The sequence below is a fragment of the Taudactylus pleione genome, unplaced genomic scaffold (assembly GCF_031769625.1).
Source record: "Taudactylus pleione unplaced genomic scaffold, aTauple2 ptg000342l, whole genome shotgun sequence".
Lineage (NCBI taxonomy): Eukaryota > Metazoa > Chordata > Amphibia > Anura > Myobatrachidae > Taudactylus > Taudactylus pleione.
The window spans coordinates 7,223,887-7,249,975 of record NW_028284743.1 but is presented as its reverse complement, the minus strand read 5'-3'; the positions used below and the strand labels follow the sequence as shown (position 1 = coordinate 7,249,975).

General features: G+C 47.5%; 1 protein-coding gene across 1 annotated transcript in view; it reads left to right on the top strand.

Moving 5' to 3' along the window:
- The first annotated feature begins 4,537 nt into the window (after positions 1-4,537).
- The window catches only part of LARS1 (leucyl-tRNA synthetase 1), a 162,415-nt gene continuing 140,863 nt past the window's right edge, over positions 4,538-26,089 (top strand). Inside the window, exons 1-5 of the mRNA XM_088443984.1 lie at positions 4,538-4,647; positions 9,429-9,547; positions 13,738-13,825; positions 14,976-15,056; positions 15,145-15,285. Coding sequence (XP_088300110.1) covers positions 4,642-4,647; positions 9,429-9,547; positions 13,738-13,825; positions 14,976-15,056; positions 15,145-15,285 — 435 coding nt within the window. The 5' untranslated portion in view covers positions 4,538-4,641. The remainder of the gene's footprint in view (positions 4,648-9,428; positions 9,548-13,737; positions 13,826-14,975; positions 15,057-15,144; positions 15,286-26,089) is intronic.

Here is a 26,089-nt window from a genome sequence, read left to right as displayed (position 1 = left end):
GATGCAAGGCACCTACTGTCAACTGAATAGGTGGCGTCCGGGAAGTAACAGGGACTGAAGACAGACTCTTCCCATCCAGACCAACTACAGCAGTAGTATCTAGAGGTTCGGGAAGTAGACCCAATTTTTTAAAAAATGACTGGTCCATAAAGTTCTCTGCAGCTCCACTGTCAATAAATGCAGAGACAGGAATCTGGCCATGAGAGGTTTGTAGTAAAGCAGGGAGAAGAACTGAATTTTTGGGAGTGATGGATGCAAGGCCTAGATGTATCTCTCCACAAACATCTAGACCTTGTCTTTTCCCGACTTTACAGGACAGTTTTTATGCCAAATGTCCCTTGCCTCCGCAATACATACATAGATCCAGCGAGCGCCTTCGCCATCTCTCTTCTGCTGGAAGACGGTAGGGTCCCAGTTGCATCAGCTCCTAGTGCTCAGTGGTCAGAATCCAAAGAGAGGAATGAGGAGCTTGCGATGGCAGGTTCCTCTCCAGCCTGCGCTCCTAGACACGTCAGTCTACACGGATAGACAGACTCATGAGGTCATCCAGGGTGCTTGTGGTGGGATGCTGGACAAGGATGTCCTTGATCTGGTCAGACAGCCCCCACCAAAACTGACTACGCAGCGCAGGATCATTCCATCCAGAGTCCACGGCCCACTTCCGGAACTCTGTACAGTAATTCTCCGCTGTCCGTTTTGCCTGTTTCAGAGAGCGGAGGCAGGCCTCTGCCATAGCTGTTTTGTCGGGATCGTCATACAGCAGTCCCAAGGCAGCAAAGAAGGCATCCACCGTCTGGATTGCAGAACTGGGAGGAAGCCCAAATGCCCAGGTTTGTGGGTCCCCCTGCAGAAGGGAAATAATAATCCCGACTCGCTGGACTTCGGAACCGGAGGAGTGACGCCTGAGTCTAAAGTACAGCTTGCAAGCATCCTTGAAATTGCCAGTTTTTATGGCTTCCAGAAAAGCAATCGGGCAAGTGAAGTTTGGGTTCACAAACTGTGGCAAGAAGGGGAGCAGAGCGTGGCTCCTCAACTTTGAGGGAGAGTTCCTGGACTTTTTTCGTTAACACCTGAATCTAGGCGGCCAGGATTTGCGCCGGATTCTGACTGGGCTCCATCATTAACCTGCTTTCTTTCTGGCCGGTGATAATGTTATGGATAGAGTGGTTAATCGGACAAGAGTTGCGGAGGACTGCTGTCAGTTAACTAGTTGTGGCCAAGTGTAGAATATACGATGCAGCCTGTGAGCTATAGGAGCAGCCTTGAGGGCTGGTTGTGGCCTTTATAGTCGTGGCCAAGGGACTGGTGATGTGAAGCAGCCTTGGGGCTGTTGGAGCAGGCGTGGAGGCTGAATGTGGCCTTTTGTTATGTTCTGGGTTATTTGTGGACCCGGGGTGGTAGCAGGAGCGATCACAGAAGCGGGTTTGAATAAAGAACTAGGTTTTTTAATAAGTGCTTGAGTAGACATAAAATATGGCAGTAAATAAAAGTCCAGGAATATATAAATGTGCACAAGAGTTCTGTGGTGGGAGTAATGGGTTAATGTCCAAGTAGAAACAATTAGAGCTGTCCAGGTGTGCAGGTAGTGAGACTGAAAATAATCAAGCCAGGTATGCAGGTAGTGAACTGAAGCAAATGAGCAGGATGTCAGCAGGCTCAGGCACTCAGGTATGGGCAAGGGTGATGGAGGAAGCGGGGTAGTCCAGTGAAGGCTAGGAGCTGACAGGCAGACTGGCAGACAGCGAATTCACAGGAACAGGATAAGCACAGAGAACTCCCTCTCAGCTAGGCTGAGATACACGTTGCACTGGCAAAGAAGGAAGGCACTGACCCTTCCTAAATACCCCATGCCATGCTGTTACTGGCCGGAGGGAACATGTGACTCACCAGGATTGGCCAGCCGCATCACATGGCCAGAAGGCAAGATGGCGGCGCCCATGCCAAATGGAATGGAGACGCCGCCAAGCCTTACCAGCGCAGAGTGACAACAGGCCCGCACAACGCGCGCAGCCAAAGCCCCCCGCCAGACACCAGCTCCGCCACCAGACAGCCCGCGCCACAATGCCCTCACAGGTAACACTCGCCTAGCGCCATGCTGAAATACCCTGGCCATGACACCTTTATAGTCATGGCCAAGGGACTGGTGATGTGGAGCAGCCTTGGGGCTGTTGGAGCAGGGTTGGAGGCTGCTACCAGGACGACACTGGCGACGGTGTGATTAATAGCGCACCAGGAACGCAGAGCTGCTACCAGTGCCGCCTGGATGACGCTGGCGACGGTGTGCTTAATAGCGCACCTAGAACGCAGAGTTGCTACCAGTGTCGCCGGGATGACACTGGGGACTGTGTGTGCTAAGTTGCGCACCTGGAATGCAGAGCTGCTACCAGTGCCGCCAGGATGACACAAGTCACCAGGTGATGACAGATGCTTCTGGGGTAAGAAGCGCTCCGTGCTGCCCAGATGGTACAAGCAGCACGTGTGGATGAGATGCAGGTGGAGCCGTCTGGATGGAATAAACGGCCCAAACAAAACACAGCTAGACTGTTTCAGGAACTCAAACTGACATGCAGGAGACAGGAACTGGAAGTACGAAAGAACTTCTATCACCGGCATGGAGTGCTGGGCTGGCTGGAATTTAACAGAGACAGAAGACCTCATTCAAAGTCGGTCATTGCAGCTGCTCGGTCGTAAGGGAAAAGGGGCCAGATATGCAAATGAAGCGCTCGCAAGTTGCGTCGTTAAGATGGGATCGTTAGCTGGACGAGCGAGGGGAGGATGCGGCCGTAAGAATAACAACACGCCCCCTTCTCGTTCGTAATACACGTCATCTCCGGGCATATAAGGATTAATCGAGACCATCGGAGCTAGTCGTAGAGCTTAAGGTTGACCATACCCTCTCTTAAGCACTACGATCAAGTCAGTGTAAAAACCTGCGTTCGGATATCCACTCCCCGTTTTCAAGCACCTTCCCCTGTTACCACCCACAAACGCCTCACTCTGTCACTCAAATTAGCAGGCATTCGCTAGTGTGCGAGCACACAATTTCTGACCGCACTGACTGGTTCACGCATGCGTACTAAAACCCATACGCATGCGCAGATGTGCGAACATTGCTCGGAACGAACGAGCGGCCGCTTACAAGCGGCTCTGAATCAGGCCCTCTGTCCCTGCAAGTGATTTTTTATACAGTCCTGTGATATTTCCTAAATTAGTAATGCAAATATAGGCGTAATGTCACACTGCAACACCTGAAATGCTGATTGTAGTAAATAGGGCCTAACAAAGTTAACTACAATATAATGTAGCATGAAAAAAAAAAAAAGTTTGTACATTGGTTAAAGGCCATCGAGTCTCAATGCATCTCAAAATAGTTGGGATAAAGCTGTTAGAGCATCCTAGGTGCTCTATAGGACCTTGACTGAAGCCATCTGGTCCAGATTTTATTGAACTTAAGCTGGGTACACACTTAACGATCGTGTACCCAGCGATGCGACCCACAATCCCTGCGCCAACATATCGGGTGGTCCGACTGCTGGATATGACAGCCCCCGACGCATAGCATTGGATTGTTAGACGCATCGCCTGATCTTCCTGCATGTACAAAAGACCAGACGGATGCGGCTGACGACCCCACGGCAGCAAGCACTACAAGTTGTAGTACATACACACTGCATGATATTGCCGATTTGTCGTTCCGATGCGTCGGAATCGGGCAAATCGTTAGCAATATTATCATGCAGTGTGTAGGGGCCATTAGGGTCTGAACCACTACAGATCGCTTTTGCGAACGCAGCTACGATTACGCACGCAGCTTTGCTGCTAAAATATGTTAATGTCTGCAACTGCTCACTCAGCATAGAGATGCCCACAACCACTTTCGCACATCCGTAAGACCTCGCAATCCTGCGAAAAACGTAGCTGTCTAAATTTGGCGGGAACTTCCGGCCAAGGGGATCCATCTAGTCACGGTAGCAGATAGATTCCATTCAGTAGATGTACGGAATCTATACACAACCATAATTTCTATGGTTGGCTGTATTTCCCCTTCGCGCTAGGGACCTGGAAGTGACGTGAGTGAGGGCGGAAGTGCAGTTCCTGCCCATGACAGCCAGCTAAAGAGGTACTTTGTCCCCACTTACACCAGTTTGTTGTCCGCTCGCCACGCTTCGAGCACGGTGGCTCGCTACATGGTTACATCCCCCATCTATGCCCACTTGAATGGTAGGGAATGACGCTGGACACTGGCTGATGACGTCAGGGTCCTCTCGGTGAAGGTGATTTAGACATTACCCCACTTGGATGTCAGGGAATGACGCTGGACACTGGCTGAGGACGCCAGGGTCCTCTCGGTGAAGGGGATTTAGACATTACCTAATTTTTTCTATGGCCTTCTCGCTATGCATCATGCCTGCCAAATGCTACCTGTCAATAACGCTGATGCAATCTCCGGAATGTTGCAGGTCGGGAGTTGTGGTTCTCGGGCTTATTTTCTGTGATTGATTCCGACGTTTTAAAACTACAATGACCGGCATACTTTGCGGGTAAGACTCTGACTTCCTCTTGGTAGCCGGCAACGTGTGACATAGAGCTGGGGAAAATTGCCTTAAAGTGTGCCAGCTGCCTGCCCAGTGCTGCTTTATCATGACGGTCAGTAACTTTACCCGGAGTGTGTGTTCCACAGTACAAGGTGTTACAGGCCGGGCATAAGGGGGCGAGGTGCGGGCCCCAGCTGTTACATTCATACTGATTTTCCTGTTACTGCTCAGCTTCCACCAGTTCTGCCTTTATGCCTGGGATAGGGCGGTGCATGAAGGGACCTGGTGCTATATGAGAAGCAGACACAGCTCTGTGTAATTGTCTTTTATTTCTGCAGCACTATAGGGTCTGACCCTTCAGCTGTCACACTGGTGTACTCATTGCTATAGTGGTAGAGTTTCCCATGTGCTGTACTCTATAGAACCTCCTATAGACATTTCTTACCTACATGATGGTTGAGAGTAATACTGTACTTCTCAGTGCGTCAGGGCTACAATTTGATTTGTTAATGAGTACTTTAAAAAAAAAAACGGGCTTTAATGTGTATATGTTTGAACAGCTGCTAGTGATTGTAAAACATGGAATAAATCTTGTAACTTTCAAGAGACCATGTATGCATTCACAGTTTGCATCTAATAAAAGTCCATTGTAATAATAATATCAAAAGCATCCATACATACAGTGATATTCTCTAACACTTATAGCAGAGACAGTGAAGTGGTAATCTGGAATACAAGGAGCACTTACAGCTTTATGACAGTATGACTTGGACCTCCTACCCACTGGTGGATTGTTTGAAATTTTCTGGCTAGTGAAAACGCATGTCAAAAGTGACTTGGAGAACACTGTAGGCTTACCAATACATTTACATATGGTAAAAGTAGCAGTTCAAAAAACAAAACAAAACACTAACGTATGTAAAATGCTAATGGGTATGGTAACAATGTCTAGTTTTATACCAATTTATATATATTAAATCACCCGTAAAATATGTCAGAAGGTACATTCGGCACCATGGCGCCCCGTTAATATCGGCCATCGGACCTGCATGCAGCTCAGACGGGCAATGTCACTGATGGAGCACGCACCGTCGGCGACATAGAGGGTACATACTAGATGATGTGCCTGACCTGTCACTCTGATCCGACAACATATTGTCGCATGTTTACGCGGCACCCTGGCACCAGTATCAGAAATTAGTTACAGACTGTATGGAGATGCAAACTGTCTTATCTTTCTCACATGGAGACCGAATAATACTTCCCTCAACTAGGCTTGCCATATCATCCCTTTAATTGGGGACACATGGATTACACAGATTATGTGGCTGGCTGATTTGAAGTCTCTATTTCACCTGGGTTTTATCAGCCACAGAACCTGTGTAATTAACATGTGATCTGAATTAAAGTGATGATGTGTCAAGCATACCATTAACACAAGTGTTACTTTATTCAAATGCACAGTGGTGGACTATAATAGAGGCAGATGGGGAGGGGACTGCCTGTCTAATTTTTCTTTTTGTTTTTCCTCTCTCCCCTACCTGGGACTGGGGTGCTGTTGGAGTGGTGTGTGAGTGTTGGTCTCCTATCCTCTGCTAGGTATTACATGACCTACTACCCTAATGCTGTGTCTCATGGACTATTGATCACTCTAAGGTTTATATTTACTAATGGCGGGTTTTTAGACATGGAGATGTTGACCATAGCAACTAAACAAATTCTAGTTTGCATTTATCTAGTACCTTCTAGAAGATTATAGCTAGAATCGACCTCCATCTCACATCTCTTGTATTTGTGAGTGTTGTCACATACAGTTGGACCTCACTGTGCCATATTTGTGCTGTGCGCTCCTGCAGCTTTCCCGTGTATAAGACAGGATCAGTGTGTTGCATTCCTACTTGTATTCTACATACCTAGCGGTTGCATAAAACCCAGGGCCATATTGTGTGCTATACTACTCTACAGCTATGTCTAGCAAGGGCAAGAGTTTACGTAAGCAAGCATCTGCACTCATACTGCTGTCATGCAAATGATGTGCTACAAGCTTAAGTGAGGAGGATTTGATACAAGATGGGTTATGTGCTAAGTGTTATACTCCATCAGCTCAGTCAGACCCCCCCCAGCTCCTTCACAGGAGTCCCCTTGGGCTTCCTTTTCTCAGGTGCTGGCTACTTTTGCGGTCCCTGCTGAGATTCCCCCTCTGGGATTGCCATAACAGGCTGTAATTCCCCCTCTGTGGTTGCCACGAGTTCAGGCTATACAGGTACCTTCTGTGCCCCCTCCATGGGTAGACGTACTCTCTAGCTCAGTACAGAGGGCCTCATTCAGAGGCGGTCGGAGGATGCAAGCGGTCGCTCAGAAACTGGGCGGCCACTTGCATCCTGACCGCCCGCCTCTGTTGCGGTCGTTAGGCTGTGGGTTAACACCCACAGCTCTAACGACCGCTCTGGTGATGGTCACAATGGTCAGAGACCATCACGACCATCGGGGCTTACGACGAGACCCTAGGGTAGGGTCTCCCTTGTTGTAAGCCCCGGAGAGCTTCTGGCTCTGTCTGAGCCGGAAGCTCTCCACTGACATCACTAGTGATGTCAGTGGGGCCTCCCCCAAACGGCAGGCGTTCCCATAGGAACGCCTCCGTTTGGGCTGCCACCCCCCCGGCCCGCCTTCCAAATGGGGCGAGCTGTCAATCAACATTGACAGCTCGCCCCCTTTGAATCGAGACCCGCTACGACCGGCGCTGTCGGTCGTAGCGGGTCTCACGCATGCGCACGACGGCGCCAGCGCCGTCGTGCACATGCTCTGTGGGGGGCCATCGACCCGGTCCGAGCGCATCGACGCTAACGACCGGGTCTGAATGACCCCCAGAGTCTGGTGGCTACCTCTGCAGCCTTTCAGACTATGTTGCAGGGTGAGAAGCCCCTACCCAGTAAGACTTTTAAGCGTTCTGTGTTATCCTCAGTCTACGCAGCTCTCAGATTTTGAGGTGTCCTCTTAGGGGGCAGAAGAAGCTGATGTCTCGGACACTGACTCCCCTCCAGGGGAGGAAGAGAGTCAGTCAAAAATGTATATTTCTGCTTTGGTGCGCGCTGTTATATCCATCTTACTAATAGAAGATGCCGAACCAGCCCCTAAATCAAAGTACACACTGTTTAAATGACAGAAAGTGGCTTCGAAAAAAGAGAGTTAACAAAGGGAAGTTTTACCATAACTCTCATTATTATTAACCGTTATTTACATAACGTACACACAGCGCTTTACATAAGTCTCTGCCCTAGTGAAGCTTGCAGTCTATATTCCCTAGCTCATGGACCCACACATACATTAGGATGAAGACACACATGCAGTAGGGTTAATCAGGTACCAATTAGTTTACCATTATGTTTTTGAAGTCTGGGAGGAAACCAACGTGAACATAAAAACTCCACACATATAGTGGGTTGATAAGGATTTGAAATCATGACCTACTTTGAGGCAGTAATGATAACCATTACTTCAACCATGCTGACCAATTTTTTCTGCTATAATAAGAGGTATGTGGAGTTATCTTCAAAACATAGACATTCAGACCTAAACATTGTATTAAATTGCTATCAATATATAGAGCAGTATTCATAACTACCGTATATACTCGAGTATAAGCCGAGTTTTTCAGCACAAAAAATGTGCTGAAAAAGTACCCCCTCGGCTTATACTCGAGTCAAGTGTAGCGCTGACCGGACGGAGTTCGGTCAGCGCTACACACTGCCAAACACACAGCCGCCGGAGCTGGCAGCTGCGTGTTTGGTGTAATCAGCAGCCGCTGAGAGTCTGTCAGACTCTCAGCGGCTGCTGCTGCTCCCACTGCGGGAGCCATCTTTCGGCTCCCGCAGTGGGTGATGGGAGACACGTCGTCATGACGACGTCTCTCCCATGCAAAGCGGCCGGAGGAGCGGACAGCGGCGGGACCAGGAGCGGGAGTTCAGGTAAGTGATTTTTTTTTTTTCATCTTTTCTCGTCTCTCTCTACTAGGGGGGGGACGGACTACAGGGGGCACTACCAGGGGGAGATTACTACAGGGGGCATTATCAGGGGGCGATTACTACAGGGGGCACCAAAAGGGGGGATTACCACTGGGGGAACTACAAGGGGGGATTACTACAGGGGGCACTACCAGGGGGGGATTACTACAGGGGGCACTAAAAGGGGGGATTACCACTGGGGGAACTACCAGGGGAGGATTACTACAGGGGGCACTAAAAGGGGGGGATTACTACTGGGGGTACTACCAGGGGGGGATTACTACTGGAGGCACTGAAAGGGGGGATTACTACTGGGGGCACTACCAGGAGGGATTACTACTGGGGGCACAACCAGGGGGAATTACTACTGGGGGCACTACCAGCTGCTGCCATTTCCCACACTAGGCTTATACTCGAGTCAGTAAGTTTTCCCAGTTTTTTGGGGTAAAAGTAGGTACCTCGGCTTATATTCGGGTCGACTTATACTCGAGTATATACGGTAATCTATTTTAGTATTCTGTACCAATTTATAATTTCCACTTGTGTAAGTAATTAGCAAATATGGTGTTTTGTTTTAAAAAAATATATATATATTTTTTATTTGCCCTTCGTTGCACCTTATGAAGCACAATTACGCTGAGTACACACTGACACGGTCTCTTTGATTACTTTCAGCTATTTCTGATAAGTATCTGCACAAAGAAAGTAGTTGGAATGCTTTTTGGTCTTCAATATGACCCGCGATTTTTTTATTTTATTTTTATGCTTTCTTCATGAAACATTGAACACATAACATTTAGATGTTGTTGTTACTCACTATCTTAGATTTATTTATATTTTGAACCGATAGTATGCTCTAAACATCTGCCGGTTACATGTGCTTCTGTTACAGGAACGGAAGGGAACTGCTAAAGTTGACTTCCTTAAGAAAATTGAAAAGGAAATCCAAGCAAAATGGGAGAGTCAAAAGGTTTTCGAAGTCAATGCCTCAGATCATCAGAAGCAGAACAGGTCGGTTTATGCAGTTTAGGGAAATAAATGTGTGTGAGTGTGTATATGTATGTATGTGTGTGTGTATGTATTTTTATATATATATATATATATATCAGGTGCATAAATATTGGGACATTGACAGAATTTTCATATTTTGGCCTCTATTCACCACCTCAATGGCTTTGAAATTAAACAAGATGTGCTTTAACTGCAGACTTTCAGATTTAATTTGAGGGTAATTACATCCAAATCAGGTGAACGGTGTAGGAATTACAACGGTTTATATATGTGCCTCCCACTTTTTAAGGGGCCAAAAGTAATGGGACTATCAACTCAAAAGCTATTTCATGGACAGATGTGGGCTATTCCCTCGTTATTTCATTATCAATTAAGCAGGTAAAAGGTCTGGAGTTTATTCTAGGTGTGACATTTGCATTTGGAATCAGTTGCTGTCAACTCTCAATATGAGATCCAAAGAGCTGTCACTATCAGTGAAGCAAGCCATCATTAGGCTGAAAAATCAAAACAAACCCATCAGAGATATAGCAAAAACATTAGGTGTGGCCAAATCAACTGTTCGGAACATTCTTAAAAAGAAAGAACGCACCGGAGAGCTCAGCAACACCAAAAGACCAGGAAGACCACGGAAAACAACTGTGGTGGATGACAGAAGAATTATTTTCCTGGTGGAGAAAAACCCCTTCACAATAGTTGGCCAAATCAAGAACACTCTCCAGGAGGTAGGTGTATATGTGTCAAAGTCAACAATCAAGAGAAGACTTCACAAGAGTGAATATAGAGGGTTCACCACAAGATGTAAACCATCGGTGAGCCACAAAAACAGGAAGACTATATTAGAGTTTGCCAAACAACATCTAAAAAAAGCCATTACAGTTCTGGAACAACATCCTATGGACAGATGAGACAAAGATCAACTTGTACCAGAGTGATGGGAAGAGAAGAGTATGGAGAAGGAAAGGAATTGCTCATGATCCAAAACATACCACCTCATCAGTGAAGCATGGTGGTGGTAGTGTCATGGCGTGGGCATGTATGGCTGCCAATGGAACTGGTTCCCTTGTATTTATTTATGATGTGAATGCTGATAAAAGCAGTAGAATGAATTCTGAAGTGTTTCGGGTAATATTATATGCTCATATTCAGTTAAATGCTTCAGAACTCATTGAACGGCGCTTCACAGTGCAGATGGACAATGACCCGAAGCATTCTGCAAAAGCAACCAAAGAGTTTTTAAGGCTAAAAAGTGGAATTTTATGCAATGGCCAAGTCAATCCCCTGACCTGAATCCGATTGAGCATGCATTTCACTTGATGAAGACAAAACTGAAGGGAAAATGCCCCAAGAACAAGCAGGAACTGAAGACATTTGCAGTAGAGGCCTGGCAGAGCATCACCAGGGATGAAACCCAGCGTCTAGTGATGTCTATGCGTTCCAGACTTCAGGCTGTAATTGCCTGCAATGGATTTGCAACAAAGTATTAAAAAGTGAAAGCTAGATTTAGGATTGTTTAGTTTGTCCCATTACTTTTGGCCCCTTAAAAAGTGGGAGGCACATGGAGAAACCGTTGTAATTCCTACACCATTCACCTGATTTGTATGTAATTACCCTCAAATTAAATCTGAAAGTCTGCAGTTAAAGCACATCTTGTTTGCTTCATTTCAAAGCCATTGTGGTGAATAAATACCAAAATATGAAAATTCTGTCAATGTCCCAATATTTGTTATTTATGCACCTGTCTGTATGTGTATGTATACACACATACACACACGATCCGGCACTCACTGAATTCCTAAGGTATGTATATATAGAATCAGTATGTAATGCCAGCGTCTGAATAGCCGTCAGATCAAATACCGACAGCGGAAGACCAACGATTCGAAATCCTGACGGGGGGTGGTAAGTACCCTAACCCTCCCTTCTCCCTACCCTAACCCTCCCTTAGTGTTGTCTAACCCTTACCTCCCCCCTTAGTGCCTAACCCTAACTTCCCCTAGCCTAACCGTAACCCTCCCGGGGGGTGCCTAGCCCTAACTCCACCCTGGAGTTCCTAAAGCTAACCCTCCTTTCACCCCCGCGGCTAGTAAGACACTTACCTTCGTTCGTTATACCGGGTGTCGGGATTTCGTCGTGGGTCTAATAATAGGCGTCGGGATTTCATATATGGCTATAAGACCAGCAGATGGATTATGAATAACTTGAAGATTGTTAATTATTGCTGAATTTTGCACATGGCAATGGCAGTTTTTATGATGGCATAGTAAAGATGATTTTTTTACAGTATATATGGAGTACTGGTTTTCATCTAGTGGTGCAGTTTTTTGCTGCACTAGTGGATTGTTTTTTATATAATGTATGCTTCAACCTTGCACCCAGCAATTACAAGATAAGTGTGTGCGATTCTCATGCTTCCAGTGTGTGTGTATATTTAGTAATTATGCACATTCATACACTATATTGCTTCCTGGTGCTGCATTTTTTATTCCTGATAGTTATATATGTTGTATTAATTCAGTTGCTTAATTGGATGGATGCATTTACACATGATAATTTAATAATAATCAATATCCCTCCACTTATAGAATGTGTCTTTAATAAAAGTGTATTTTTTGTTTTTGTTTTTTTTACTTACTATATTCCATAAGTCATTTCATGCAAACTGGTAATAGATTTTGCAAATACTTTATTCATTGTTAGGTTGAAAAAATATTTTAAGTTACCCCCCACTACGGTTTAATTGAGTAGCTATAAGTGCAGCAATGCTGTTATCACAATGTAGAAAGAAAGAACAAACAGTTCTGTCTGACATATTCTTTTGTATTAAATAGATGCGAGGACTCAGACCAATAAAGTTGAAACATATTGGGGGCGATTCAGGGCCTGATTCTGTGTTGGAAGTAAAGCAAAAAAGAGCAAGTAACAGTATACTTGGACAAAACATGTTGCAGTGCAAGGGGATACAGCTTTTTATATTTACACTACAATTTAGATTTAAATTTGGAAGGAGTGCATCCAAAACGTAAATCTCTGCACATATTACATCTGCCGTGCAACATGGGTTGTATAGATGCACGGTTACTTGCTCTATCTTGCTTTAATCCCAACTCAGAATCAGGCACCCAATTAGCGACTCAGCCGTGACGTCCTGTTCCGAAACTGTACATTGCAACTAGCAATGTTATTAGTGTTTCCATACAGTTGCACAGGAAAAGTAGCAATGTTGAGCCTACCGTGATAGGCAAATTATGGGCGCAGCCGAACATCTTGGGATGCTCTGCGCACATTGGCCCTCATTCAGAGCCGCTCGCTAGCGGCAGTACGCTCGTTCCGAGCGATGTTCGCACATCTGCGCATGCGTACGTTTTTTAGTACGCATGCGCGAACCAGTCAGTGCGGCCGAAAATCGTTTGTACGCTATATAGCGAGTGCCTGCTTTTTTGAGTGACAGAATGAGGCGTATGTGGGTGGTAACAGGGGAAGGTGCTTGAAAACGGGGAGTGGAGATCCGAACGCAGGCGTGCTTAAAGGTCAAAACGGGCGTTTTAAGGGAGTGCATAATTAATACATCAGCGTCATTGACCACGTCACTTGGTTTTTTTTAACTCAGAACTGCTCGCAAAATAGCGGTTGAAAATACCAACCACAAGAATAGCGAGCAGTTCATACGCTGTACGATGTACTCGATTAATCTAATAAATAGCAGACATGACGTATGGTGCGTGCGGCCAGGGGGCGTTTTTATCAAATAAACGAGTGTATGTTTTGCTCGCTCGTTCAGACTTGGAGGTGTGAACAGACTGCAATTTGCGAACGGATCATTTGAATAGCCACCCCTTGTTTTTGAGCGAACGACCACAAATAGCGAACGGCTCTGAATCAGGCCCTTTGTCACTAATAAAATCAGCCTCTCTACAACTCTCAAGTATTTCGCTTAAAAGCATAACAATATGCTTATTTTACAGAAAAAGCAGCATAATTCTAATAATAATTACCAAATGTATCCATTAGAGATGTGGTGTTCCAATTTCTCGGTATACACAGCAAGCACTTCCTCACCCCATTCCTTTTCTGGTCATAAAATGACTGTAGGTATCAGTAGCTAACAATATTTAATGTACACTAAGTTTAGATAGTTGCTTTTAAAGTTCAATGGTTGGTGGCTAACAAAGTGTGTCTTCTTACCATCATAGGAAAGACAAGTACCTTGTGACCTTTCCTTATCCATACATGAATGGGCGTCTTCACCTGGGTCACACGTTCTCACTCTCTAAATGTGAGGTAAGGATGCAATGTAGCATAAACTGCATGTGTTCATACACAGATCAAGGGGAGAATTTATTTCACTTGCAATATTTAACAAACATATGCTCCACCTGTGCTATGTGAGTACTTGATCATCTTCAGATAATAGTTGCTTTTATACAGTCGAAGAGAAGAATCTGCCATGTTGGTAAGAGTTCGACAAAATAGTATGTTATGGAGTTACAATTTGATTCCTTGTAGCCACATATCATGTTATATAGTGTTCCAGCTAGACCGTGGGCAGGGCGCTGAGGGTGCAGACAGGGAGCCTTTGCGTGCTCCCTAAAAGGGTGGTTGGGAGGGGTGTGGCCTTGTGACACACCTCCAATTTGTCACACTTGGGGGCATGCCCAGCACTTACGAAGTTGCTGGGGGGTCCCCAAGCTCTCTCCTCTTGGTGATTTGATCGTACGGTGTCTATTCACTCGGCGGTGATCGTTCACCGCAACTTTTCTCACCAGCGGGACACTGCGGCAGCGGGTGGGAAAGGCTCAGGGCAAGCTGTTTTAGCGAGACACAGCTAAAATGGCAGGGTGCACTTTGCACTTTTAAAATTGGGCAGGGTGCGGCAACCTGCTAAACAGCCTAGCGGAAACACTATTATAGACAAGTTTACATCCAAAAAACAGCATTGCATTATTCTCCTTTTAATCTCGTAATAGTACGTAAATTTACTGATAGCCCTGATTTGTACTAGTTCCCAACCATCGCACATACATTGATGGTGTTGGTATACAGACCATTGCCCTGCACAGCATGAATATTATGCAGTTATCTTGCTCCTTGGTGGCCTTCTAGGCACTTAGGGGTTGATTAATTTCAACGTGCAACGGTATATCGTGGCTAGGACCAATGCTGGTTTCCTCACAGTCCATAGAAGTGTGCAGAAGAATATTGAGCCATGGCGGATATGTGTGCAGTGTAACATAGCGGCATTATTATGCAGCACATCCACTGAGTTTAATTGGCACCTTCACATCCGTAGTGCTGTAATGTATTAATAGTAGTTAGTAACAAAATCGGAATATCTCCATTTATAAAACTTACTGGGAATTCAACTTAAATTGTCAATCCGTTCACGTTGAGCTTTGAAGTACAAATTTTTTTTTTTTTTTTTTTATTTTAGTTTTCTGTAGGTTTCCAGAGACTGAAAGGCAAGATCTGCTTGTTTCCCTTTGGTCTTCATTGTACTGGCATGCCAATCAAAGTAAGTTCCAGCCATTCAGATGAAATGTCTGCTTAAAACTGACCATTTGTGTTTTGGACTGGCCTCCTAACCTGAATGTGCGTGTCAGGCGTGTGCAGATAAACTGAAGAGGGAAATGGAGTTGTATGGCTGCCCACCTCAATTTCCGGAAGAGGAGGAGGACGATGAAGAAACTGCGACAAAGAAAGAAGATGAGCTGATTATCAAGGATAAAGCAAAGGGGAAAAAGGTAAAATGCAAAACTGAAGTGTCGTTCAAATTTAAAGGTAATCCCAGGGCTACTGAATACTTCTCAAAATGCTCACAGCAAATACACTTTTGAAAATAACTTGCAGACAGTATTCCATATACATTAATGCATCCCCCTTTATTTATAAGAAAATAGTTTAAACAATATGTTGTACAAAAATAAAGGGATAAGAAAATAATCTCTACAGTAAAGTACCTCACATTAATGCTTTTCTAATATTGGGCCTGAATTAGAGTTGTACGTTTTAGCAACTGATGTACAAAAATATGCTATTGCCTGCAAGAGGCCTCTGATACCTGCCGGTATCTCCGAGCTGATGCTTGCAGCATAGCTGTATGAGTAAGTCTAAGCTTACTCAGAATAGCCACCTCCTGTCTGATTGCGAGGCCAGTAAATCTGCGTCCAGTTTTCTGGAAACCCAGACAGCACCACCCGTCCCCAAACGGCCGCAACATGTCAATCTCTGGAGAACTGCGTATGACTCGTTCTGCGCATATACAGAACGGATCCTGCGTGTTCACACGCAGTACCCCCAAGCCACAGCATGATTGACATGCGACCTGGGGCACTGCGTGTGAGTTCGCAGGACCTGTTCTGCACATGCACAGAACGGGTCATGCGCATATACAGTACAACCGCCGTTCGAGATATTCTGTTCATTTTAAAAATAGAAAATCTTAACAAATTTCAGTGTCATAGTAGAGTTTTCTTAATCATATAGCTCTGGACAGCTGTATCAGACTACATAATAACAGAACAATATTATTTCTCCTTCATCCACTAGGGGAAACAGGAGTATATTCAATGGGGTTTAGACAGGTGATGAGTGGAACCAGGCTTATGTTTGTTTTGAAACCGTTTATTCATCTTAACCTACAAATGTTTAATATTTAACTAACAAATTATTGTACGACATGAAATGATTGCATAAGAATATAAAGCATATACACTGATATAGCATACATAGATATCAAGAGGGAGCACATGGTGCCTGATTCAGAGTTGTACGGTATTACACAGCCGCAGGGAATTGTCTGTAACTGTACAACTAATATGCAAATGCAGCAGGTGTCATCTGGTGTAAATAGACACCACCTGACTGCATCGCAGATCCGAGTGCTGCATCCTAAGACGCAGCATCAGATCTTCTGCAATACCATTGGCAAACTGAGTAACCCTGACATGCACCCGTTTGTAGAACGAATGCAGTCGCCACATGCGCTGTGCCTCTCAGACGTTGCAGCATGTCTGTTATACTGCGGCATGGGGGAACTGCAAGCAATCTCACAGAGGGAGACATGCGCAGAACAGATCCATCGGGTGTGCGTACTATTCTGAATCAGGCCCATGGTGTATTATTGTAAAGCCTCTACACTTATCACACATGAGGCTGCAGGTACTTAAAATCAGTACTATGAGGGCATATCAATGGTGCTCGTTAGTAAATCATGCAGCTCCGCTGCTTTCCATCTAGACTGCTAAGTCAGGACCATAGGCCACAGCGGGATAACATACAGTAAAACTGTTGGATTTAGTAAACCACATAAAAAGCTTCATAAAGTGTTTGCTCATGACTAAAATGGGCTTCTCTGAAATCCGGATCAGGATTGTCTGTAGACCACAAAAGTAATCCAAGTTCCATGACTTCACCAACTTTGGGAGGCCACCAAATATGTTTTGTCACTGGGATTTCGCCCCTGACATTGTTTTTTTTTTTTGTGAGCTGCAGTATCATAATTTATCTACCCACGTTGGCTGTAGGGAACCTTCCTTGTCATATCATTAAAAAAAAAACCTGTCAGTAATGATTCTGGCATTAGACACAGGTGTTGTTCTAGACTGCCTACTGCTCTAGTTATCTTCAGGTTGTGGGTGTGCTTAAAGTAGCATCACTCAGCAATATGTTTTGTGGTTTCTTAAACTGGGTACACACAATACGATGTGTACTCAGCGATGCGATACGACTGCCCAATATGCCCTTTCCCCCACATAGACCAGCATGGGATCGTTTGTCGATTCTCCAGATCTCTTGTGCATACAAAAAGATCTGGATGAGCGCCGGACGACCCAATGGGAGCGCGCACTGGACGATGATATGCCCACACACTGAACGCTATAGCTGCAATACCGTTCCAATCCGTCGGATCGGCCGCTATATCGCTCTGTGTGTGGGAGCCTTAACCGGTTTCTCAAAGCTTTGAGAAAGAAGGTGCATTTCACCCACAATGCATCAGTGACTGTCACTTCAACCCCTGTCCTTCCCTCACCTAGCCTTACATCAGCAGACAGCTAGATGGTCAGATAACAGTGCCAATGGTTATCCTCCATGCATTCTAACATAAACCCTACAGCCTAATTGTAATCTACTATTATATGTTTAACCTTAAACTGTCTCTTTAGACAATTTAATAAAATATGGAAATATATTCTCCAGGGTTGGCTGGTTTAAACCAAATGTTTTTTTTATTATAAAAAACATTATTTGTTCCTTTTTATTATTCTTTGACTACAGGCACAACGCTGTGAATGGTATTATTCCACATTCTTGTTGCTTGTGGTCTTTGGGCCTGATTCTGACCCGCTCGCGAGCGCTGAGCACTCGCAAGCGGGTCGATGGTGCCTAAGTGCGCATGCGCACGACGGAGGCGCCTCCGTCGTGCGCATGCGCGAGGCCCGAATAACGACGGCCAAGCCGTCGTTATGGGTCTCGCACCGAAGGGGGCGTGCTGTCGATGGTGATTGACAGCACGCCCCCTTTGGTGGGCGTGCCGGGGGCGTAGCTGCCCAGACGGATGTGTTCCCATGGGAACGCCTACCGTCTGGGTCCGGCCCCACTGACTGGTAATGTCAGTGGCAGTGCTTTTGGCTCTGATAGAGCGAGACCCTACCGCAGGATCTCGTCGCAAGCCCGATGGCCGCTCGCTATAGCTGTGGGTGGTCACCCACAGCTATGCGAGCGGCCGGGAGGCCTCACCATTTTCAGCTAGGACGGCCCTGATTCAGAGCGAGCGCTCTGGTCAGAGCGTCCGGCTCTGAATCAGGCCCTTTATCTGAGTAAGCTGAACCAATCCAGTAAATCACACACAGTACAAAGATATAGGGAGGATGAACCAGATAAGTGAGATAATAATAATTGTATTTATATAGCGCTTTTCTCCTGCAGGACTCAGTCGCTTTACAGACATCAGAAAACATGGTACATTGTTCAAGGATTAGGTATTGCAGAAAATAGAAAACCACACGGAGATAATTAAAAACAACCAGAACCTAAAGAGCACAATAAACATATTGCAGGGTTGGTGCAGACATTTTGCAAAATAACTTCCACGGGTTATATGTTTCACCAACAAAAGGTACCAGATGAGGCAGCTATCTTGGGCGCACTACGTAGGATTACCCTGGGTGGAATAGATTATGCCTAGAAGAGATGACACAAAATGAGTGGTTGCAGCGGCCTAACGCTAGGAGTAGGGTCCCACCATAATCGTCAGGTCCATGATGCTAAATCTGCCTTGCATCAAGCTAAGACTTCTCCCCCATCAATTCCTTAGGACAGGAAAAAAAAACACAGCTAACATTTTCAATCTTAAGAGTAAACACCAACACATAAAACAGGCAATACACAGAAAAACACCTCATGATTTATTCTCCATGTTTACCTTTGTATTTCAATTCAAAACCTTCAGTCCTATTGAGATGAGTGCTAGAAAGAAAGACTTAAGGCCTTCACTGCGCATGCGCGAGATCCGGCCAGCGACGGGCGCTCCGTTGCTACGGGTCTCGCACCAAAACGGGGCGGCTGTCAATTTTGATTGACAGCTCGCCCCGTTTTGGAGGCGGGGGCAGGGGGGTGGCTGACCAAACGGAGGCGTTCCCGAAGGAATGCATGCCATTTGGAGGAGTCCTCAATAGTGAGCTTCCGGCTCTATTAGAGCCGAGAGCTCACTGGGGCTTGTGATGCACGAGACCCTACCACAAGGGTCTCGTCGCACACCCGATGGTCACAAAAAAAAATGCCGCCCTGATTCAGAGCGAGCGTCCGGCTCTGAATCAGGCCCTTAGTCTCTGTGGTGTCACAAGTGTCATCTTACGAATGGTGGACGAGCAAAAAAACGCAATTGAAAAAAGTTACCCCAATGTTTTTCCCATTATTTAACAAGTTCTGACAGCTCAAGCATCTTCTGCTAGTGTAGAAAGAATTTTTTCTTCTTTCAGTTTAGTTCATTCGAAGCTTCGAAACAGACTGGGAACTGAAAAGGCCTCTAAACTAGTGTTTTTAGTCAAAATGTTTAATGCCAGTGACATTTCCAGTTCTAATGCTTAACCCCTTTTTCTCCTTCATCGAGGCTGGTGGACACTGGACCATGAGATTGTCGGTTGGGGCTGGAGCAGGCGCTTAATGACACTGTAGCTTTATTCCTAGCTTCTAAGCCCCTGCAATCCCATAAACCCAGTCGTTTTTAAGTGCCTGAGTAGTAGGGCACGTTTGGTAGGTAGCTTATCTTTATTTTTATTTGTAAATTTACTTTCTCTTTTTGCCTCCGGCGGCACCCAATTTGGTTGTACAGTTCTCCGGTCAGACAGCATGAGCGTTCCCTCTCCTGGGGGCAGGTTTTGAACGTCCCATGGTCCAGTGTTTCCCAGCCTTGATGACGGAGAAAAGGTGAGTTTTGGTTACTTACCGTTGAATCCTTTTCTCTGAATCAAGCTGGAGGACACTGCATTTCCTCCCTCACGCTCAGTTGTGCCAGGTGTTTGGTTTTGGACCGGTCTTTTCCTTACTGGATTGTTTGGTTATTCAAAAGAGTTTCAGAGGTTACCTGCTACTCCTCTCCGGACTCTTTTAAAGAAGTGCTGGGTATATGGGATTACGGGGGAGAGGAGATAGGAGATAGGATTAAAGCTACAGTGTCATTAAGTAAGAAAGCACAAGGTGCGCTGTCGATTGATCTCAATAACAGCTGTATCTGTGGCAGCTCACTAGAGAGTTCTGTACCCCACAAACAATGGAAAAATGAAAATAAAATAAATTGCGCACAATCCCACACAGTTGATGAGTCTATTAGTGCTCTTTAATTTAGAAAAAAGTTATAAGCATATATGAAACATGTAATACACATAATAAAACATGAGACATAAAATACAGTGAATACCAATCTCCGTCATATAATTCAGTAGTATTTTACTACAAAAGCATGAATCATGATCCTCTGTAAAAGTGTCCGAATCAATGTAAATTGTAGCTTTATGAAATGACACAATGTAACAGTCACTAGTAACAAATTAGGATCCACTGATCTGTCTATGAGGTAAAAAATGATCCTCCTAAAAGCCGTTTAGAGTGAAAAAAGGGCTCCTTGCAATATAAATTGAATTGTTTCTTACCACCGAGCTTATATACCAAATGGTACTTTTTTCAATAAGCCAATTATGGATACAGAGACTTTCCTTGGGTGCTGGTCCCACTTGTGGTGTTACCTGTCCAAAAGGAAAGAAGCCTTTTTCAGTCGGCAGGTGTGGTACCAAGTAAAGCACTCCGTAGGATCAGTGTCCACGGCTGTAATATAATCCTTAGCCTTTGGAGCTTGTTAGTGGCACGGCCCCGTTTGCGGGTCGCTGCCAGCGGCTGGTGTCCATTTATATCTACCTTATTCGGGCGGACACATGTCAGCGTCCCAGGTTTCCTCAAAAAGTTAACTGCGGTTATAGTGCCCGGAGAAACGCGTCATAGACTTTTCTGTGTTCTTTTTAAACTGTGATAAACTGTGATTTCCACCTCCCACCATTTATACCATCAGCTCAAACTGTTGAACAGTGAGCCGCGAGACATTGCCTTTACTGCTATTAAGCATGTAGGATTCATTGAACAGACGGACATCACTTCCTCCCTGTAAAGTACTGTTGTACTGGCTGCCTGAGACGGAGACAGCTAAAGAGATCAGCTGCTGACAATGATCTGCCAGCGAGAACGTGTCAAACAAATAAGCTGTTTAATACCACTCTTTACTACAAACCAACGTGAAATGCTGGTTGAGTTAGCAGGGCAGTGCCTCTGATTTCTCTATTATACCTGGGACGCTGACCTGTGTCCGCCCGAATACGGAGATATAAAAGGACACCAGCCGCCGGCAGCGACCTGCAAACAAGGCCGTGCCGCTAACAAGTGCCGAGGGCAAAGGATTATATTACAGCCGAGGACATTGATCCTAAGGAGTGCTTTACTTGGAACCACACCTGCCGACTGAAAAAGGCTTCTTTCTACTTCAGGGTCCATAGGGTATCCAAAGGATACCTTGGGGTATAGGTGTGAAGTCAGTCATCGGGCACCAAAGAGTTAAGCTTTCAGCCTCCCATGATGCACTAGGTCCCCCTCCTATACCCCGCCCCCGAGCCAAGGCACCTCAGTTTAGTTTGGTGCCCGGCCGGAGTCGGGTGCACCTGTCGGAGTGGGGGCTAGAAGAGCCCCTGAAGCTTTCTTCTATGCAGCTGTGGCTGCACATCTGGATGTACAGCATGGACAGTCAGTCCTGACATCCATGCTGTCTTCCCTACACCCCCGCCGGTACCAGAACGCCGGTACCGATCCGGGGATGCTGGTGAGCATCTGGGGTCACAGCTAGCGGTGACCCCAGATGTTCCGGACCATGGCGGATTCAAGGGGGACAAAGGTAAGCAGCGGGGTCCCGCGGTGGGTCCCCGCTGATCACATGGTCCTGAGTCCCCAGGCAGGGGGCTCCCTGGGGACTGGCTGCAGCATGGAGCCAGGCAACCAACCTGCGCTTCCACTACCCCCTGGGACAGCGGACCGCAGCAGAGCGGTAGCGCTGCGGCGTCCCAGGGGTTAAATGCATGCCAGGGGAGCGCGCCTTCCCTGTCTCACAGCCGGCGCCTCCCCCGCTGCACACAGCCCTCTCTGCACGCTGCCGACTGGTCCTGTGGCAGCGCTCCTCCCTCAGGCCAGCCTCCTCTCTGCTCCTCGGTGGCCATCTTCCTCTGAACGCATGGTGAACGCTGCTGGAGCCTGGACTGAAGCATCGTGGTCTGGGTCCCCCCGCATACCTCTCCTCCGATTTGGGTCAGGTCTGTGTATGCTGCGCTGTGTCCTACCACGCCCTGTGTCTGCGTAGTTGATTGATCAGCGCTGTTAGTGCAGGAATTGATATTTCTTTGTATTGTATGTGACTGTGCTAGCGCTGCTGCCTGTAACTTTTCTTCTAAACTGTCAGCTTTATTACTATCCCTGTTCTTTCTGCTAAGCCTTTGCGGTGCGGTGCTGCAGGGTGGTCTCTCGCCTATTTGATATATAATTGGTGAGAGGGGTCACATACTTGTTGCCATCATGTCTGAAAGTGATTTTCCTCTCCGGCTACAGTGTACTACGTGTAAAGTACTGTTAGCGGAGGGGGAGGGTAGCGCGGAGGGCCTCTGCCGGCAGTGTTTGTCCATGGCGCGGCCTCTTACGGTTACAGCACCGGTACAGGAGCCGCCCTGGGCTTGTTTCGCTCAGGCGCTTACAACCTTAGTGGGCCAGTTAGCTCCGCAACCCGCGTTTACACCGATGGGTTTGTCTCAGCAGTCAGTGGTGTCGTCACCCATGCAGGGTTTCCCACGACAATTGGTGGTACCCCACAGTCTCCCTATTTCCCTGCTCCCGGTTTCTCAGGAGCCGGCGTGGGTTAACTCCCTGACGAGTTCTGTACAGCACTTGTCGGATGTGTTGCAAGGGGAGTCTGTGATCCGGCCACATAAATGGCCGGTGGCGTCTCTGTCGGCTCCTTATGAGGATGACGAGGGGACGTCTGATGATGGGGAGATTCTGGATCCTTACGATCAGGAACCTCTCCATACTAAGGATGCTGACACTAAGTCAAAGGTTATATTCCTGGACTTATTCGGGCAGTCCGCACAGCCTTGGTGATTGAGGACGAAGTTCCCCCAGCGGCTAAATCTAAGTACGCCTTTTTTAAAGATGTGAAGGGCGATGCCACAGTCTTTCCTCTTTCAGGTCAGTTAGTGGACCATTTAGAGGAGGCGTGGAAACAGCCTGGCAAAAGATACCAGCCGCAGAGGCGCCTGGCAGTGGCTTATCCGTTCGCGGATAATTATTTTGCAAAGTGGGAATCCCCTCCACAGGTGGATTCTCACGTGACCCGTCTTGTCCGTAGTGCCACATTGCCGATGCCATCCATGTCCTCCCTTAAGGATGCTACGGACCGCAAGGTGGAGATCTGCCTGAAGTCCGCTTATTCCCTTGCGGGGGGGCAGCACGACCGGCTATGGCCATTTGCTGGGTTGCCAGAGCGATGGAGCGCTGGGCGGATTCATTAGAGGCATCCTTTGATTCCGACTGTCCGGCCGAACAGGCGGAGTTGATTGGTAATCTCCGTGATTCGGCCACGTATATCAACGAGGCGGCCTTAGACATTAGTACTCTGGTGTCTAGAATTTCTTCAGCAGCGGTGGCTGCTCGTCGCACCTTGTGGCTGCGATCCTGGAAGGCGGGCGCAGATTCCAAAAGGGGTCTGGAGGCGTTGCCATTTACCGGAGAAGTTCTCTTCGGTCCTGGTCTGGATAAGATTGTGGCCACGCTGGCGGCAGCCACATCGGCTTGTCTCCCGTCGGCCGCTGCTCCTTCTGGTTCTGGACCATCGTCCTTTCGGTCATCTAGGGCCCAGGGCAGGCCCAAACCACAGTCTTTTCCTCGACAGGCTGGCCCTAAGAAATCGGCCAAGCCCCTGAAGCAGGCATGGAGTACCAGACGTCCGGCCCCCAAGCCAGATGACAAGCCTGCGGCCTGACGGTCCGGGCCTCCCTTTGGGGGATCCCAAAGTGGGAGGCCGCCTGCTGCAGTTCGCCCGGTGTTGGTCGGTTACCACGACAGACACTTGGGTTCTCGAGGTGGTCTCCCAAGGGTACGCCCTCTCCTTCCGGCACAGACCCCCGGCTCGATTCTTAACCACGGGTCTACCATCAGACCGGAACAAGGCTACGGAGCTGCGGAAGGTATTGCACACTATGCTCCAGGCTGGAGTTATAGTGCCTGTTCCATTCTCCCAGAGGGGCCAGGGTTTCTATTCAAATCTTGTTTTGGTACAGAAACCCAATGGGTCGTATCGTCCGATTCTCAACCTCAAAGCTCTCAACAGGTCTTTGCGGGTACCGAAGTTTCGGATGGAGACCCTACGGTCCATCATTCTGGCGCTGGAACCTGGGGACTACATGGTGTCATTTGGACATACAGGACGCTTACCTGCATGTCCCTATTCTTTTGCGCCATCAACAGTTCCTCAGGTTTGCAATCCGCAGCGACCACTTCCAGTTTCGGCGTTACCTTTTGGCCTGGCGACAGCACCACGTGTGTTCGCCAAGGTGATGGCGGTCATGGCGGCTTCTCTGCAGCTGCAGGGAGTCCGCATGTTGCCGTACTTGGACAACCTTTTATTAGTGGCAGGATCTCCAGAGCTCCTTCTACGCCACTTGGGCCTGACCATTGCGCTACTGCAACGGCACGGCTGGATAATCAACTGGCAGAAGTCCAATCCCGTCTCGGAGGATTCTGCACCTCGGAGCCTTATTGGACTCGGAACAGCAGAGGATCTTCGTGACGGAGGAAAAGATCTCTGCTTTACAGTCGAGGGTGCGCAGTTGTCTGCTCAGTCGCCGGGTGTCTCTACACTCGGCGATGAGGTTACTGGGCTCCATGGTGTCTGTGTTCAACATGGTGGAATATGCCCAGTTTCACTCCAGACCTCTGCAGCACCTGATTCTGTCCAAGTGGAACGGGCTGCCGCAGTCTCTGAAGTCCCAGACAATTGTGCTCACCCCGGAGGTTCGCCTGTCCCTTGCCTGGTGGTTACAGACGACCCGTCTCAGTGGGGGACATCCGTTCTGGGTTCCAAATTGGGTCCTGTTGACAACGGACGCCAGTCTTCGGGGCTGGGGAGCAGTTTCGGGTCCACACTTGTTCCAGGGCAGGTGGATGCCGACAGAAGCGGAGCTTCCAATCAATATCTTGGAACTCCGTGCGGTCTTCAATGCTCTCCAGCAGGCACATCGGGTTCTCCAGGGTCGCCCGGTACAGGTCCAGTCGGACAACGCTACCACCGTGGCCTACATAAACAGGCAAGGAAGGAACCCGAAGTCGGGCGGCTCTCGTGGAGGTCTCTCGGATCCTGGTATGGGCGGAGCGCAATCTTCCGGCCATATCAGCGGTGGTCTTCATCCCGGGAGTGCTAAATTGGGAGGCGGACTTTCTAAGTCGCCAGGACGTTCATCCGGGGGAATGGTCCCTGCACCCGGACGTTTTTCAACTGCTGGTGGACAGATGGGGTCTTCCAGAGATCGACCTCATGGCGTCCGGGCACAACAAGTTGCCGGTGTACGGGTCTCGCACAAGAGACGAAGGGGCATCTCTGGTGGATGCTCTGTCCGTCCGGTGGACGTTCCGGTTCGCATACCTGTTCCCTCCGGTCTCCCTTCTTCCACGGGTAATCCGGAAATTCAAACAGGAAGGAGGGACGCTCCTGTTGATAGCTCCCGCGTGGCCCAGACGGCACTGGTTCTCAGACCTTCAGGGTCTGTCCGTGGACAGTCCTCTGCGGTTGCCGCTACGACCGGACCTTCTGTCTCGGGGTCCTTGCCTTCACCCGGACCTGACTCGGCTGTCTTTGACGGCGTGGCTGTTGAGACGGCCATGCTGAGGTCCCGGGGGTTTTCCAGCTCTGTAGTGCGTACCATGTTGCGAGCTCGGAAACTGTCTTCCGCGAGGATATACCATCGCGTT